The sequence below is a fragment of the Bufo gargarizans genome, chromosome 2 (genome assembly GCF_014858855.1).
Source record: "Bufo gargarizans isolate SCDJY-AF-19 chromosome 2, ASM1485885v1, whole genome shotgun sequence".
Taxonomy (NCBI): Eukaryota; Metazoa; Chordata; class Amphibia; order Anura; family Bufonidae; genus Bufo; species Bufo gargarizans.
In genome coordinates this window covers 335964519-335980750 of record NC_058081.1, presented here as the reverse complement: position 1 = coordinate 335980750, position 16232 = coordinate 335964519, and the positions used below count along the sequence as shown (strand labels likewise).

Here is a 16232-nt window from a genome sequence, read left to right as displayed (position 1 = left end):
AAAATGTAGAGGGTTTTTCTGTTTTCAAAGAGAAAAGATAAAAAAGAATGGAAGGCATGCTCTTACCAGGAACAGTCTGTATCCTGATCTTCTACAAAATTGAATAGGTCTCTCAAATTTATTTTTCCAATATTTTGTTCTATCTGGCATATCTAGCTAAGCCACTTAGACTTATTCAGAAAAACATCAGATTTCACTCGCATTTTGTTGGTACCTCTCGTTAAAGAAAGAAAAACCCACAATGGTCACTGAAATAAACTGAAACTGTCAAAAGTAATAATAAATAAAAATGTATTGAAAATCACTTAATGAAAATCAGACTGCTTTTGAATTGTGGTTCAACAAAATAATTTATAAAGCTAACCAATTAACTTAATATTTTGTTGTACAACCTTTTGAGACAATCATTGCAATCAAGTGATTTCTCAAACGCTCAATGAGACTTCTGTACCTTTCCACAGTATTTTGGCCCACCACTCTTTGTGAGAAAACTGCTCCTCCAACTGTCTCAGGTTTTGAAGGGTGCCGTCTTGAGATTGCATGTTTCAGCTCCTTCCACAGATGTTCAATAGAATTTAGATCATGGCTCATAGAAGGCCAATTCAGAGTAATCCAATACTTTGCTTTTAGCCAGTTTTAGATGTTTTTAGCTGTGTGTTTTGGGTCATAACCTCATGTTGGAGGACCCATGACCTGCAACCGTGACCAAGCTTTCTGACACTGGGTAGCGCATTTCGCTCCAGAATGCCTTGTTAGTCTTGAGATTTAATTGTACCCTGCACAGATTCAAGACACTCTGTGCCAGATGCAGTAAAACAGCCAAAAAACATAGCCAAGCCTCCTTCATGTTTAATAGTAGGTACAATGTTCTTTTCTGTGTATGCTTCATTTTGTGTCTGAGAACATAGAGCTGACGTGACTTGCCAAAAAGATCCAGTTTTGTCTCATCTGTCTAAAGGATGTTCTTCCAGAAGCTCTGTAGCTTGTCAATATGCATTTTGGCAAATTTCAGTCTTACTTTTTTATGATTTGCCTTTAACCACTTGCCGCCGCGCTAACGCCGAAAGGCGTCATTGCGGCGGCTCTCCCAGGCTACGCTAACGCCAATAGGCGTCATCTCGCGTGAGCCGAGATTTCCTGTGAACGCGCGCACGCAGGCGCGCGCGCTCACAGGAACGGAAGGTAAGCGAATGGATCTCCAGCCTGCCAGCGGCGATCGCTCGCTGGCAGGCTGGAGATGTGATTTTTTTAACCCCTAACAGGTATATTAGACGCTGTTTTGATAACAGCGTCTAATATACCTGCTACCTGGTCCTCTGGTGGTCCCTTTTGTTAGGATCGACCACCAGAGGACTCAGGCAGCTCACTAAAGTAGCACCAAACACCACTACACTACACTACACCCCCCCCTGTCACTTATTAACCCTTTATAAACCACTGATCAGCCCATATAGACTCCCTGATCACCCCCCTGTCATTGATCACCCCCCTGTCATTGATCACCCCCCTGTAAGGCTCCATTCAGAGGTCCGTATGATTTTTACGGATCCACGGATACATGGATCGGATCCGCAAAACGCATACGGACGTCTGAATGGAGCCTTACAGGGGGGTGATCAATGACAAGGGGGTGATCACGCATATAGACTTCCTGATCACTTCCCTGTCATTGATCACCCCCCTGTAAGGCTCCATTCAGACGTCCGTATGATTTTTACGGATCCACTGATACATGGATCGGATCCGCAAAACACATGCGGACGTCTGAATGGAGCCTTACAGGGGGGTGGTCAATGACAGAGGAGTGATCACCAATATAGACTCCCTGATCACCTCCGTCATTGATCCCCCCCAGACGTCCGTATGATTTTTACGGATCCACGGATACATGGATCGGATCCGCAAAACACATACGGATGTCTGAATGGAGCCTTACAGGGGGTAATCAATGACAGGCGGGTGATCACCCATATACACTCCCTGATCACCCCCTGTCATTGATCACCCCACTGTAAGGCTCCATTCAGATGTCCGTATGTGTTTTACGGATCCACGCATCTATGAATCGGATCCGCAAAACACATACGGACGTCTGAATGGAGCCTTACAGAGGGGTGATCAGTGACAGGGGGGTGATCACCCCATATAGACTTCCTGATCACCCCCCTGTCATTGATCACCCCCCTGTCATTGATCACCCCCCTGTAAGGCTCCATTCAGACGTCTGCATGTGTTTTACGGATCCACGCATCCATGGATCGGGTCCGTAAAACGCATACGGACGTCTGAATGGAGCCTTACAGGGGGGTGATCACCTCATATACACTCCCTGATCACCCCCTGTCATTGATCACCCCCCCTGTCATTGATCACCCCCCTGTAAGGCTCCATTCAGACGTCTGCATGTGTTTTACGGATCCACGCATCCATGGATCGGATCCGGAAAACGCATACGGACGTCTGAATGTGTTTTACGGATTCACGCATCCATGGATCGGATCCGCAAAACGCATACGGACGTCTGAATGGAGCCTTACAGGGGGGTGATCAGTGACAGGGGGGTGATCACCTCATATACACTCCCTGATCACCCCCCTGTCATTGATCACCCCCCTGTCATTGATCACCCCCCTGTCATTGATCACCCCCCTGTAAGGCTCCATTCAGACGTCTGCATGTGTTTTACGGATCCACTCATCCATGGATCGGATCCGCAAAACGCATACGGACGTCTGAATGGAGCCTTACAGGGGGGTGATCAATGACATGGGGGTGATCACCCGATATACACTCCCTGATCACCCCCCTGTCATTGATCACCCCCATGTAAGGCTCCATTCAGAGGTCCGTATGTGTTTTGCGGTTCCGATCTATGTATCCGTGGATCCGTAAAAAACATATGGACGTCTGAATGGAGCCTTACAGGGGGGTGATCAATGACAGAGGGGTGATCAGTGACAGGGGGGGTGATCACCCCATATACACTCCCTGATCACCCCCCTGTCATTGATCGCCCCCCTGTAAGGCTCCATTCAGACATTTTTTTGGCCCAAGTTAGCGGAAATATATATATTTTTTTGTTTGTTTTTTCTTACAAAGTCTCATATTCCACTAACTTGTGTCAAAAAATAAAATCTCACATGAACTCACCATACCCCTCACAGAATCCAAATGCGTAACATTTTTTAGACATTTATATTCCAGACTTCTTCTCACTCTTTAGGGCCCCTAAAAAGCCAGGGCAGTATAAATACCCCACATGTGACCCCATTTCGGAAAGAAGACACCCCAAGGTATTCCGTGAGGGGCATATTGAGTCCATGAAAGATTGACATTTTTGTCCCAAGTTAGCGGAAAGGGAGACTTTGTGAGAAAAATTAAAATAAAATAATTTCCGCTAACTTGTGCCCAAAAAAAAAATTTCTATGAACTCGCCATGCCCCTCATTGAATACCTTGGGGTGTCTTCTTTCCAAAATGGGGTCACATGTGGGGTATTTATACTGCCCTGGCATTTTAAGGGCCTGAAACCGTGAGAAGAAGTCTGGGATCCAAATGTCTAAAAATGCCCCCCTAAATGGAATTTGGGCCCCTTTGCGCATCTAGGCTGCAAAAAAGTGTCACACATCTGGTATCGCCGTACTCAGGAGAAGTTGGGGAATGTGTTTTGGGGTGTCATTTTACATATACCCATGCTGGGTGAGAGAAATATCTTGGTCAAATGCCAACTTTGTATAAAAAAAATGGGAAAAGTTGTCTTTTGCAGAGATATTTCTCTCACCCAGCATGGGTATATGTAAAATGACACCCCAAAACACATTCCCCAACTTCTCCTGAGTACGGCGATACCAGATGTGTGTCACTTTTTTGCCGCCTAGGTGGGCAAAGGGGCACACATTCCAAAGTGCACCTTTCGGATTTCACAGGCCATTTTTTACACATTTTGATTGCAAAGTACTTCTCACACATTTGGGCCCCTAAATTGCCAGGGCAGTATAACTACCCCACAAGTGACCCCATTTTGGAAAGAAGACACCCCAAGGTATTTCGTGATGGGCATAGTGAGTTCATGGAAGTTTTTATTTTTTGTCACAAGTTAGTGGAATATGAGACTTTGTAAGAAAAAAAAAAAAAAAAAAAATAAATCATCATTTTCTGCTAACTTGTGACAAAAAATAAAAAGTTCTATGAACTCACTATGCCCATCAGTGAATACCTTAGGGTGTCTACTTTCTGAAATGGGGTCATTTGTGGGGGGTTTCTACTGTCTGGGCATTGTAGAACCTCAGGAAACATGACAGGTGCTCAGAAAGTCAGAGCTGCTTCAAAAAGCGGAAATTCACATTTTTGTACCATAGTTTGTAAACGCTATAACTTTTACCCAAACCATTTTTTTTTTTTACCCAAACATTTTTTTTTAATCAAAGACATGTAGAACAATAAATTTTGCGAAAAATTTATATATGGATGTCGTTTTTTTTGCAAAATTTTACAACTGAAAGTGAAAAATGTCATTTTTTTGCAAAAAATCGTTAAATTTCGATTAATAACAAAAAAAGTAAAAATGTCAGCAGCAATGAAATACCACCAAATGAAAGCTCTATTAGTGAGAAGAAAAGGAGGTAAAATTAATTTGGGTGGTAAGTTGCATGACCGAGCAATAAACCGCTAAAGTTGTGGAGTGCCGATTTGTAAAAAAGGGCCTGGTCACTAGGGGGGTATAAACCTGTGGTCCTTAAGTGGTTAAAGAGGACCTTTCATGGGTTTGTAGTAAGTGAGATACAGTGCTGCCAATAATTATTCATACCCCTGGCAAGTTTTTACCTAAAGTTACTCTTATTCAACCAGCAAGTAATTTTTTGACAGGAAATTACATAGGTGTCTCACAAAAGATAATAAGACGATGTACAAGAAGATTATTGTGGGAAAAAAAAAACATTTCTCAGCTTTTATTTACATTTGGGCAAAAAAATACAAGATGTTCCGCACTGTGGAAAATCTCAGAGGACATGGTCGGAAGCCAAAAGTGACACCTGTGCTGGCCAGGAGGATAGTTAGAGAGGTGAAAAAGAATCCAAGGATCACCACCAAGGCCATCCTGGTGAATCTGGGCTCTGCTGGTGGCAGTGTCTCAAGGCAGACAATCCAACAGACACTGCACACTGCTGGGTTCCACTTCTCCAGATAAGGCACACAAAAGCTTGCTTGGCCTTTGCAAAAGCTCATCTGGACAAAGAAGAAGACATCTGGTCTTCTATGTTATGGTCAGATGAAACAAAAATTGTTTGGTCACAATGATGTTTCCCTCATTTGGCGTAAAAAAGGAGAAGCCTTCAACCCAAAGAACACCATCTCCACTTTTCAAACATGGTGGTGGGAACCTAATGCTTTAGGGGCGTTTTTCAGCCAATGGACCAGGGAACCTAATCACAGTAAACGGCACCATGAAAAAAGAGCAATACATGAAGATTCTCAACGACAACATCAGGCAGTCTGCAGAGAAACTTGGCCTTGGGCACCAGTGGACATTTCAGCATGACAATGACCCAAAACACACAGCAAAAGTGGTGAATAAATGGTTAGCAGACAGCAACATTAACGTTTTGGAGTGGCCCAGCCAGAGTCCAGACTTGAATCCAATTGAGAATTTGTGGAGGGAGCTAAAGATCAGGGTGATGGCAAGAAGACCCTCCAACCTGAAAGATTTGGAGCTCATTGCTAAAGATGAATGGGCAAAAATACCTGTGGAGAAATGCAAAAAGCTGGTCTGCAATTATAGGAAGCGTTTGATTGCTGTAATAGCCAATAAAGGCTTTTCTATGGATTATTGAGAAGGGTATGAATAATTTTGGACTGGACACTTTTTGCTCAAATGTAAATAAAAGCTGAGAAATGTTTTTTTTTTTTTCCACAATAATGCCTCTTGTACATCGTCTTATTATCTTTTGGCAGACACCTATGTTATTTCCCGTCAAAAAATTACTTGCTGGTTGAATAAAAGTAACTTTAAGTCTAAATTTGCCAGGGGTATGATGAATTATGGGCAGCACTGTAAATACAGGTGAAACTCAAAATTATAATATCGTGCAAAAGTCTATTTATTTCAGTAATGCAACTTACAAGTAAATTGCATTAATGCAGCTTAAAATTAGAATTTTGTGAAAAGGTTCAATATTCTAGGCTCAAAGTGTCACACTAGTCAGCTAATTAATCCATACCCCCTGAGCAAAGGGTACGTCAAAATTGTGACTTTGGGGTTTCATAAGCTGTAAACCATAATCATCCAAATTATACTGAAATAAATGAACAGTTTCACCTGTATCTGTACCTGAGCGTGAAATTTGCAGGGGGCCATAAGGGGGCGCAGGAGCTCTATTTAAAAAAAACAGGCAGGGTGGCAGCACAACAGGGGGTACCCCAGAGGTACAGATATTTATCTCACTTACTACAAACCCATGAAAGGTCCTCTTTAAGGCCTCTTTCACACTACAGTATGTTGAATTCAGTGTTTTGCGTTCCGTTTTTCACGGATCCGTTGTTCCGTTTTTTGCTTCCGTTGTGGTTCCGTTTCCGTTCCGTTGTTCCGTTCCGTTTTTCCGTATGGCATATACAGTATAAAGTAATTACATAGAAAAAATTGGGCTGGGCATAACATTTTCAATTGATGGTTCAGCAAAAAACGGAACGGATATGGAAGACATACGGATGCATTTCCGTATGTGTTCCTTTTTTTTGCGGACCCATTGACTTGAATGGAGCCACAGACTGTGATTTGCGGCCAAATATAGGACATGTTCTATCTTTTCAACGGAACGGAAAAACGGAAATACGGAAACGGAATGCATACGGAACACATTCCGTTTTTTTTGCGGAACCATTGAAATGAATGGTTCCGTATACGGACCGTATACGGACCGCAAAAAACGGACCGCAAAACGGAAAAAAAAAACGGTAGTGTGAAAGAGGCCTAACAGTGATTTCCTCCTCGGTCTTCTATTAAGAGGTTCTCCAGGAATAAAAAAAAATGAAAATACTTGAATATTATTTTATAATAAATATATTCACAAATACCTTTCATTAGTTTTAATGGCTTGTTTTGTCTAGGGAGCAATCATTACGAGAAATAAAATGGCTGCCGTCCTATCAGTACACACAAGACCTGTCCTAATCACACAGGAGGACAAGTTACTTCATCACAATGAGCCATAGTGCTGCCTCATCCTCCTCTCTGCTCTGCTTGTCAGGAATCATAATCCTGAATACAGGTAAATCTCTGTTGGAGAAGATGAGGAGACATGAGAGGAGGGTGACGTGTGGATAATGAGCAGCAGCTCTTGTATGCAGTCTCCGTTACCACAGCAACACATTGCCACAGCTTGTCATGTCTGTCCTCTCTGTACTTCATGTCTCCTCATGAACTAAATTTCCCAGAGATTCAGCTAAAGTTCTTCAGGATCATAATTCCTGACAAGTAGAGATGAGGATGAGGCAGCTCTTTACCTCAGTGTTGTAAAGTAACTTATCCTCATGTGTGATCGGACAGGTTTTGTGTGAACTAATGGGACAGCGGCCATTTTGTTTCCCCTGATGATTACTCCCCAGACAAAACAAGCCATTATAAATAATAAAAGGTATTTGAGAATATATTTATAATAAAGTAATATTTAATTATTTTCATTTTCTTCATTCCCGGAGAACCCCATTAAGTCCACTTTGGATAAGGCTAGGGCTATATGACAACATGTGTTGCATGGCATTCAAGTCACACTAATGTTGGGTGTCATTTAATGTAATGATAGTTTATGATGTCGCACAGCAACATGCTGCGACTGTGACACAACAGTCGCAAAAAAAATCCATCCAAGTTGGATTTTTTGTGCGACTGCCACATCGCAGTCGTCATATGTTGCAGTGCGACATTATTGACTATAATTACAAAAAACTTTGCACGACATCAGCTCAAATCCACAGCATAATTTGACGTGCTGCAGATTTAAAATCCATACCACTATATTTTCAATTAGCAGCATGTCAGTTTATGAAATAAAATAAAAAATATCATCCACTTTGCTACTACTACTTTGCTTCTGTCCATTGCTACCCATATTCTTACACATCGCTGCAAGTCAATGTAATATATTATTTCTATTCATGGAATTATCATGAACTACAAGCAATCTAGGCACACAGGCAGTGTTTACACAGAGAAAAAATCAAGGAAGCATTGCCGATTTGAGGGACAGTTTTACTAGGTGACAGGTGATCTTTGATCATAAATCCAGCTGTGTTTCATATCTAGTGATTGAAAGTAAGAACGTGATCCATAAGTACTTAGTTAGACGAGTTGCGGAATCAGAGTGGCCCTTTCCAGAGCCCTGACCTCAACTCCATCAAACACCATTGGGATGAATAGAAACACCAGTTGTGAGCCACACCTTTGTGGTTAACACAGTTCTTGACCCCACAAATGTTCTTTTGGCTGAATGGGTGCAAATTCACACAGACACATAGTGGAGGCTGTTATAACCACAAAATGATGACCTATGCTTTGGAATGGGATCTCCAGCAAGCTCAACTACTTGGTGTGATAGTCATGTGTCCATACAATATACAAGCATATCTATTTTGTTCTACCACGTCAGTCCCAGTGCACTTCAATCCTTACCTTTCTGTTTCTTTACATTCCTTTCCTGCTTTTATTATTAATGGAGTTTCTCTCAAAGATAACATTTATTTAAAAAATGGTTAAAAATATAAAATAAGTCCGCTGCAGCCACTGATTGGCTGAACGGATATTCCAAGCCATTTCTTGGGTTAAGCTGCAATTGGGAAGTGGAGAGCATTAGGGACTGTATCAGGGTTGGAACATCAGCAGCAGGGTTTGGTGAGAGGAGTTAATGCTTATTTATTTTTAATTTACTGGCCTTTTTTTTAAGTCTCACCAAAAAACCCATAAAAACTGAAATTTGATCTTTTGCTTGAATGAATCCTTAGTTTTATAAATGGTCTGTTTATGATTTCTGTGCTAGTGCCCACAGTCCTTGCATCTTATTGCTGCTTTTTCCTTCTTTTTTTTACTTTTTTTCTTTTCCCCCCAAAAAGTGATATTTTCATAATGTTCATAATTCAAAGACCTCTGTAGTTTAGTCTCTTCTGATTCAAGTAGTAGATTAGGTTCATAGTTTCTTTGCTTTGCCACACACCAAGTTCACAAAAGCCTTCCCAATACCAAAGAGATCAACACATTTCTTGTGCTGCTTCTGTAGTGCACATCTTTCCCATTTGAAGAACCACAGAAAATGCCATAGCCTGAACTACACTGAACATTACCATGATATATCATATCACATTTTACTTAGATATTAAGACATTTTACATATGTCACACTTGCACACCGGCAGGCTAATTAATATGGAAAGGCTAGAAACTGGTACATGGTAGAATGTCTACTTTATGAAGAGGTTAACATTTACATTTGCAAATTGTAATATGTTTTTGTCATCGGGTTAACTAAACCTTGTCTTACTCGTCTTGTTTCTAATATATTGATATGAATTTATTTTGAGAGGAAAATTGAAGTCAACTTTTCTTCAGTCTGTATTGGTGCAATTTGCACATAATTTATCAAATGTTACATTTTGTTGGAAAATTATGCTGCATTGTTAAAAATTGTTCTTTTGTTTAGATACAGTCCTGATCAAAAGTTTAAGACCACTTGAAAAATGGCAAAAAATCATATTTTACATTGTTGGATCTTAACAAGGTTCCAAGTAGAGCTTCAACATGCAACAAGAAGAAATGAGAGTGAGACAAAACATTTTTTGAGCATTCAATTAATTGAAAATAACGATTATACTGAAACAGGCTGTTTTTCAGCTGATCCAAATTTTAGGACCACGTGCCTTTAAAAGGTCAAATCTGTGCAAAGATGTGGATTCATTGTCATTTTCTGTCAGGTAGTTACACGTTGTGATGGCAAAGGCAAAAAAACTCTCCCTTTTTGAACGTGGTCGGGTTGTTGAACTGCATAAGCAGGGTCTCACAGCGCACCATCGCTGCTGAGGTGGGACGCAGTAAGACAGTCATTTGGAATTTCTTAAATGATCCTGAGGGTCATGGAACAAAATAGTCAAGTGGAAGACCCAAAAAAATTTCATCCGTCAAGACACTGGATCATCCTCGACCCAAATTAAGGCCCTTACTGGTGCTGACTGCAGCCCCATAACCATCAGACGGCATCTGAGACTGAAGGGCTTCAAAAACAAAAAATGTCTTCAAAGACCTTGTCTCCTTGAACGCCACAGAACTGCTCATTTGGACTTTGCAAGAGAGCACCAAACATGGGACATTCAAAGGTGGAAGAAAGTTTTATTCTCTGATGAGAAAATATTAACCTTGATGGTCCTGATGGTCTCCAACGTTACTGGCATGACAAGCAGATCCAACCTGAGATGTTTTCTACACACCACAGTGGAGGGGGCACCATAATGGTCTGGGTGCTTTTTCCTTCAGTGGAACAATGGAGCTTCAGGAAGTGCTGGGGCGTCAAACGGCCGCTGGCTATGTCCAGATGTTGCAGAGAGCATTCCTCATTACTGAGGGCCTCTAGTCGGTGTGGTAACGACTGGATTTTTCAACAGGACAACGCTACAGTACACAATGCCTGCAGGACAAGGGACTTCTTCCAGGAAAATAACATCACTCTTTTGGCCCATCCTGCGTGTTCCCCTGATCTAAATACAATTGAGAACCTTTGGGGATGGATGGCAAGGGAAGTTTACAAAAATGGACAACCGTTCCAGACAGTAGATGGCCTTCGTGCGGCCGTCTTCACCACTTGGAGAAATGTTCCCACTCACCTCATGGAAACGCTTGCATCAAGCATGCCGAAATAATTTTTTTAAGTGATAAACAATAATGGCGGAGCTACTCATTACTGAGTTCATGTTTGGAAGTTGGATTTCTGTTTTTTTTTTTGGGGGGGGGGGGTTAGTTTTTTTTTTGGAGGTGTTATCCTAAACTTTTGATCAGCTGAAAAACAGCCTGTTTCAGTGTATTCGTGGTTTTCATTAAATTGAATGCCCAAAAAATGTTTTGTCTCACTCCCATTTCTTCTTGTTACATGTTGAAGCTCTACTTGGAACCTTGTTAAGATCCAGCCATGCTAAATATGATTTTTTGCCATTTTTCAAGTGGTCTTAAACTTTTGATCAGGACTGTATGTTGTTCCACTTTTTATATGCCACCCCCCTACTGGAGTAAGATTGAGCTATTTTTTTCAACTTTTTAAAGTTGAAGTCGATGAAGCTAGACTGAAACTTATTAAAAGGGTTATCTGAAGTCTAAAAGATCCACCCCAATGTTTGGGCCCCTCGTATACATTATACTTACCAGGTCCCCGGCCCCAGCGTCGCTCCGGATCCCTGCACGGCCGCCGAAAGGGAGATGCAGCGGAGGCCGTACAGGAATCCGGTGCGACGCAGGTGCTGGGTAGCGGTTAGGAATATTGTATATGAAGGGCCTGGGCATTGGGGGTTGATCTTTTAGACTTGGGATAACCCCTTTAATTAACCACATTTACTTTCCCCTTACACTTTTCAAAGCTAGAATAAGTATTGTAAAATGAAAGATTTTAAAAAAATTTGTGCAGATAAGCCCAAAGAGTCGCAAAGCCCTTGAAGTCAGAATTTTAGAGTGCAGGGCTTAATAAATTCACCCCATTATGTTTTGAGCAGTAATCTGACCTATGTCTTCTCCTTGGTATTCGATATTCTATTATTTGTGAAATTCCAAGTTACTGGCCATGGTGCTGAAAACTCAGCAAGCATATATAGCAGTAAAAGTTGACCCATTTAATGCCAGTTGCTGGTTAAAAACTACTACATCTGCACCTGCCAAGAGTTTAATCCTCTTCCAGCACGTAATAAATAGATTAATAAATTACATGATACGTTTCTGGCTTTGTTTTCAGGCCGCATAAGCTTATTTCATCCCGGTAGGGACAAGCCATGACCTTCTTATTGATTTCCAAGTAAAGTGTTTGTTATTTGGACAGTCAGATAAATGCATGTGAGGAGACAGTGAAGCTTTGCTTCAGAAAGCATGCGGACCTGAGCTAGACAAGGCACTCTCCTGGGAGCCAGCAAGAAAGATTGTCTGTTGTGAAGACATCTGCTTAGTTTGCAGTCCTAGAACAATCCAGTTTTTATATGCCTACATGCTATAAAAGCCCTCATATAAGGTGATATTACATCTATTTTCATTCACGGATTCCATGTTATCTATTTTTAAATTCTTGGAATCTTTGAAAGTCATTTACATATTGCTGCACAGCTTGTAAAAGATTTTGTCTTTTTTTCATGGAAACAAGTCTTTGAGATATTAGTCTGCTGGCAGTATAAGCAGCATCTGTTCTTGTACAGGTCTCCTGGAAATTTTATGATCACACCAGATTTTATGAGTTGGCATAATATCCTATAATCAGATTTGTGAACATTACAGGGGAAAACCTGTTTTCTTTTTTGCTATATGTAAATGTTATTTAGTGCTGTGGTATGCTAGGAATGGGAACATTTGTCACCAGGAAGATTTCTTTCTTCACTGTGCAGCCTGATAGATAGCTGATGGAAATAACTGGTTCTTCTTTTCTTCCACCATGCATGGTATGTACATCCTTGCCTCACCTTCCATTAAAATAAGTAAGATGTTTAATGAATATAAATTTGCAAATAAGGTTGTTTGGTAGATTTTTTTTAGAAACTTGAGTAATTGTAGGAAGAGGTATAGCAAAAACAAAACAAGACTTACCCATGTACATCATTCTCATGACTACTGCAGCCAATCACTGGCTTCAGCTGTGACGCTTGAATGTACTGCATATGGCTGCTTTCACATTTGCGTTCTCCTTTCCATTCTTCTGCTCCGTTATAGGAGCAGAAGAACGGAAAGGATGGATTCGGCACATAACAGAGCCTACGGCCCCATTGACTATAGATTGCCTGAACAGAAACCTAATGGACCCCATTATAATCTATGGGGTCCGTAGGCGCCTTTCGGCTCAGTTGTGTGCTGATTTTGTTCTTTTTGTTCTTCTGCGCCTATTACGGAACAGAATGACGGAAAGGGAGAATACAGATGTAAAAACAGCCTTAGACCGCTGAGGCGAGTGGCCGAAGCAGATTATGTGTGAAACATCATTGCTGCAGGACCAGCAAGGGAATTTAACGGGTTAGTAATTTCTAATTTGTATGTTCTTCCATTTTCTGCTCTTACTCAAGTTTTGGAAAATCCCGGGCCACCCCTTTGACATTCTAAAAACATAGTTATTCTGCAGTGTTATAAATAGTATTCTCCAAAATAGGCTAAATTAATTAGAATTTATCAGCCTGAGCTTAAAATTGTAATTGCTAATTTGAACTGTAATATTTTGGATGATAAAGAAACACATAAGAGCTTAGCAATATCCTCCTATTGGAACAATCAATCTTCTTGACATGTCCTAGAGATAGTTAGAACAAAGTGACACCAAACACTCTCCTAAATGCCATAACCCATCTTCTTTTAGCTTGGAGATCCAGATCTCCAGACTCCCAAGAATAATATTAATAGCCCGCCATGGGACTGTATTAAATGGTGCTATAGGATGTCTTAAAGTAAATGTTCACATTCTCTAACTTTTGTAAGAATAGAAGGATAAGTTCTGTTTGGTTTCCATGCGCAACAAGAAAAAATTGTTTAGTTAGTCTGCTTTGCTAAATATGGCCTAATAAAATACTGCATGTCTTCATCCACCATTAAGGGAAGCCAAAGTAACCATATTACATTAACTTTTTGGTTGGACCAGCTGTTTATCTAATAGAGGTGTCCTGACTTCCCCAATGGCGGATTTTGGGGGAAAGAAGTGTTAGGCAAGTTGGATTTCAACATGCTTAATTTTTTGTTCTAATGGGAGATAAGCCTACACTAGAGGTGTCAGGCAGTAGCTTATTCCCACGACCAAGCATGTACAAGTATGGCAGTTCAGCAGGAACGGTCAATGGTTTGTTGATCAATCTGTGATAATGTTTAAACATTTAGATGAAAAGAAATGGTGTGGACAGTCACTCTTTCTAACCATATGTTTTCAATCCTGTTCCTCTCTACTTCGTAAATCCATTATTCCCACTTTTACTAGAATTTGTATGGCAGTGTCCTTTTTTTTTGCATGGGGCAAATAAGTGTTATATGTTTGTGTTTTTTATGTATTGAATGGAATATCAAAGCACAAAAATAAAAGAACAAACAATACATTTGGTTACTAAGGTGGTAAAGAGGATGCATTCACTGAGTTAAAGAAAAAAATCTAAAACTGATGCCAACATACAGTAAGCAACTAATTATTTTCTGAAAGAAACTGCAGATTCTGCCAACAAGAGATTGATAAGAAATACTATTTAGCCTCAAAAAATGTGTTAGGCATTGTTCCATGGAGCAATGTCTATATTGCTAGTGTGAAAAATAAGGGTCCAATGATCTTTGTGATTAAGCACAGGAAAAATGATAAGAATGTACACAGCATGTACTATTAAAAAGACAGCAGAGGTATCACCACGAATACAGCCTTGATGAGAAGTAATGTTGGATTATAAAAACGATTGCTAACTAGAGACAGGAGTTACAGTCCCTGTCAGGAGAAAGATATTACCTTTCTTGTATACTGCCAGTAAATTGCTCTGGGCAGGAAAGTTCAGAAGCATTGTGAAATCGTAGCCTCTCCAGAAAGAACATTAACAAACAGAAAATTACCTGTCTATCGGGATGTCGTGCTGTGAACCTCCTCTGTAAATTCATTACTCCTTTTAGTTTATCTAGTAAAATAAGTTTGCATTTCGTTCGCTAACTTTTCCTTTTTAACTTTGCTATGTTGTTTTATACGTGCTTTTTATAATGCCATTAGGTCGCTACAGCCATGTTGGCATATAAACAGTTAATTGGAGAAAACGATGTTGTTGTGCAGGCTACGAAGACCAAGCTACATCAGAACATCCCAGCATTTGCCTGTAGTGATCTTTTAGCTACCTACAAGAAATACTTGCAAGGTGAGTTTAAAGAAGGGTAAATGAAGCGTTCATTCTTTATTTAAAACATGGCCAAGTAGATAGTGGAGGTAAAAATTGGATCAGTTAAATCTTTTTTATCTATGGGTGAAAACATATTGTAGAGTGTGCCAGAGTTGACCTCAATAAATTCTTGTAATGCCATTGATTTCCTCATAATCGATCCGAGCACTGCTATTATGTGGAAGTAGTTTAGGATACATAGTCGAGGAGAACACTGCTCTCATAGAGTAGTAGTTTTGGACAAAACTGAGGAGAGCACTTCTTTCATAGGGAAGTCATTTAGGACAAAATCAAGTTGGGCACTGTTCTCATAGGTTAGTAGTTTAGGATAAAATTGAGTTGAGCATTGCTCTCATAGGGTAATAATTTAGCTCAAAATCAAGACCACTGCTTTTGTTGGAAACCTTGTCATGTTGAGCTAATATAGACATTACAGCTACTGTTCATGCTGGAGTTTTTTTTATTAGATGTTTTTCATAATCACAAGCAATTTTTTTCTATAGGAAAACACTGAAGTTAAGTTGTAGTCGTGGTAACCCCGTAGTTTTATCATTCACAGTTTCTCATGCTGGCAGGGGTGTAGCTAAAGGCTGATGGGCCCTGGTGCAAGAGTTCAGCTTGGCCCCCCTCACTTAGTGTTCTGTGGCCAGGGCAGGGAAGCACATAGCCCTAATGCTGTCTGAGGCATGCCCCCTCGCCCCACCATGCCAAATTCTTGACCTAACCCCTTCCCTCCAGCCAGAGGTGTAACTTGACCAGCATGCACTTTCTATAATACTGGTGTCTGTGTAACCCCTCAGGCTTCTGGGCCCGGTAGCGACTGCTACCTCTGCACCCCCTATAGCAGTGGTGGCGAACCTATGGCACGGGTGCCAGAGGCGGCACTCAGAGCCCTCTTTGTGGGCACCCGCACCCTGGAAAAAGTGTATGGTGTGCCAGTATGCCTTAGACTTATCCTGCCATTTATCAGCGCAGGGTGCACTATGAACAGCCCAGGCAGTGCACTGAATGTAGGCAGGCTATTATACTACATGGAAGATATACTGGACTGTAGTATTCAGGTTATTATACTACAAACAGGATTCCCAAAAAGTTGGGACACTATACAAATTGTGAATAAAAACTGAATGCAATG

The 16232-nt window shown here is 40.8% G+C and overlaps 1 protein-coding gene across 1 annotated transcript in view; it reads left to right on the top strand.

Moving 5' to 3' along the window:
• CFAP54 (cilia and flagella associated protein 54) overlaps positions 1 to 16232 on the top strand; it is a 383858-nt gene that overhangs the window by 325808 nt on the left and 41818 nt on the right. The window contains exon 62 of the mRNA XM_044280574.1: positions 14935 to 15076. Coding sequence (XP_044136509.1) covers positions 14935 to 15076 — 142 coding nt within the window. The remainder of the gene's footprint in view (positions 1 to 14934; positions 15077 to 16232) is intronic.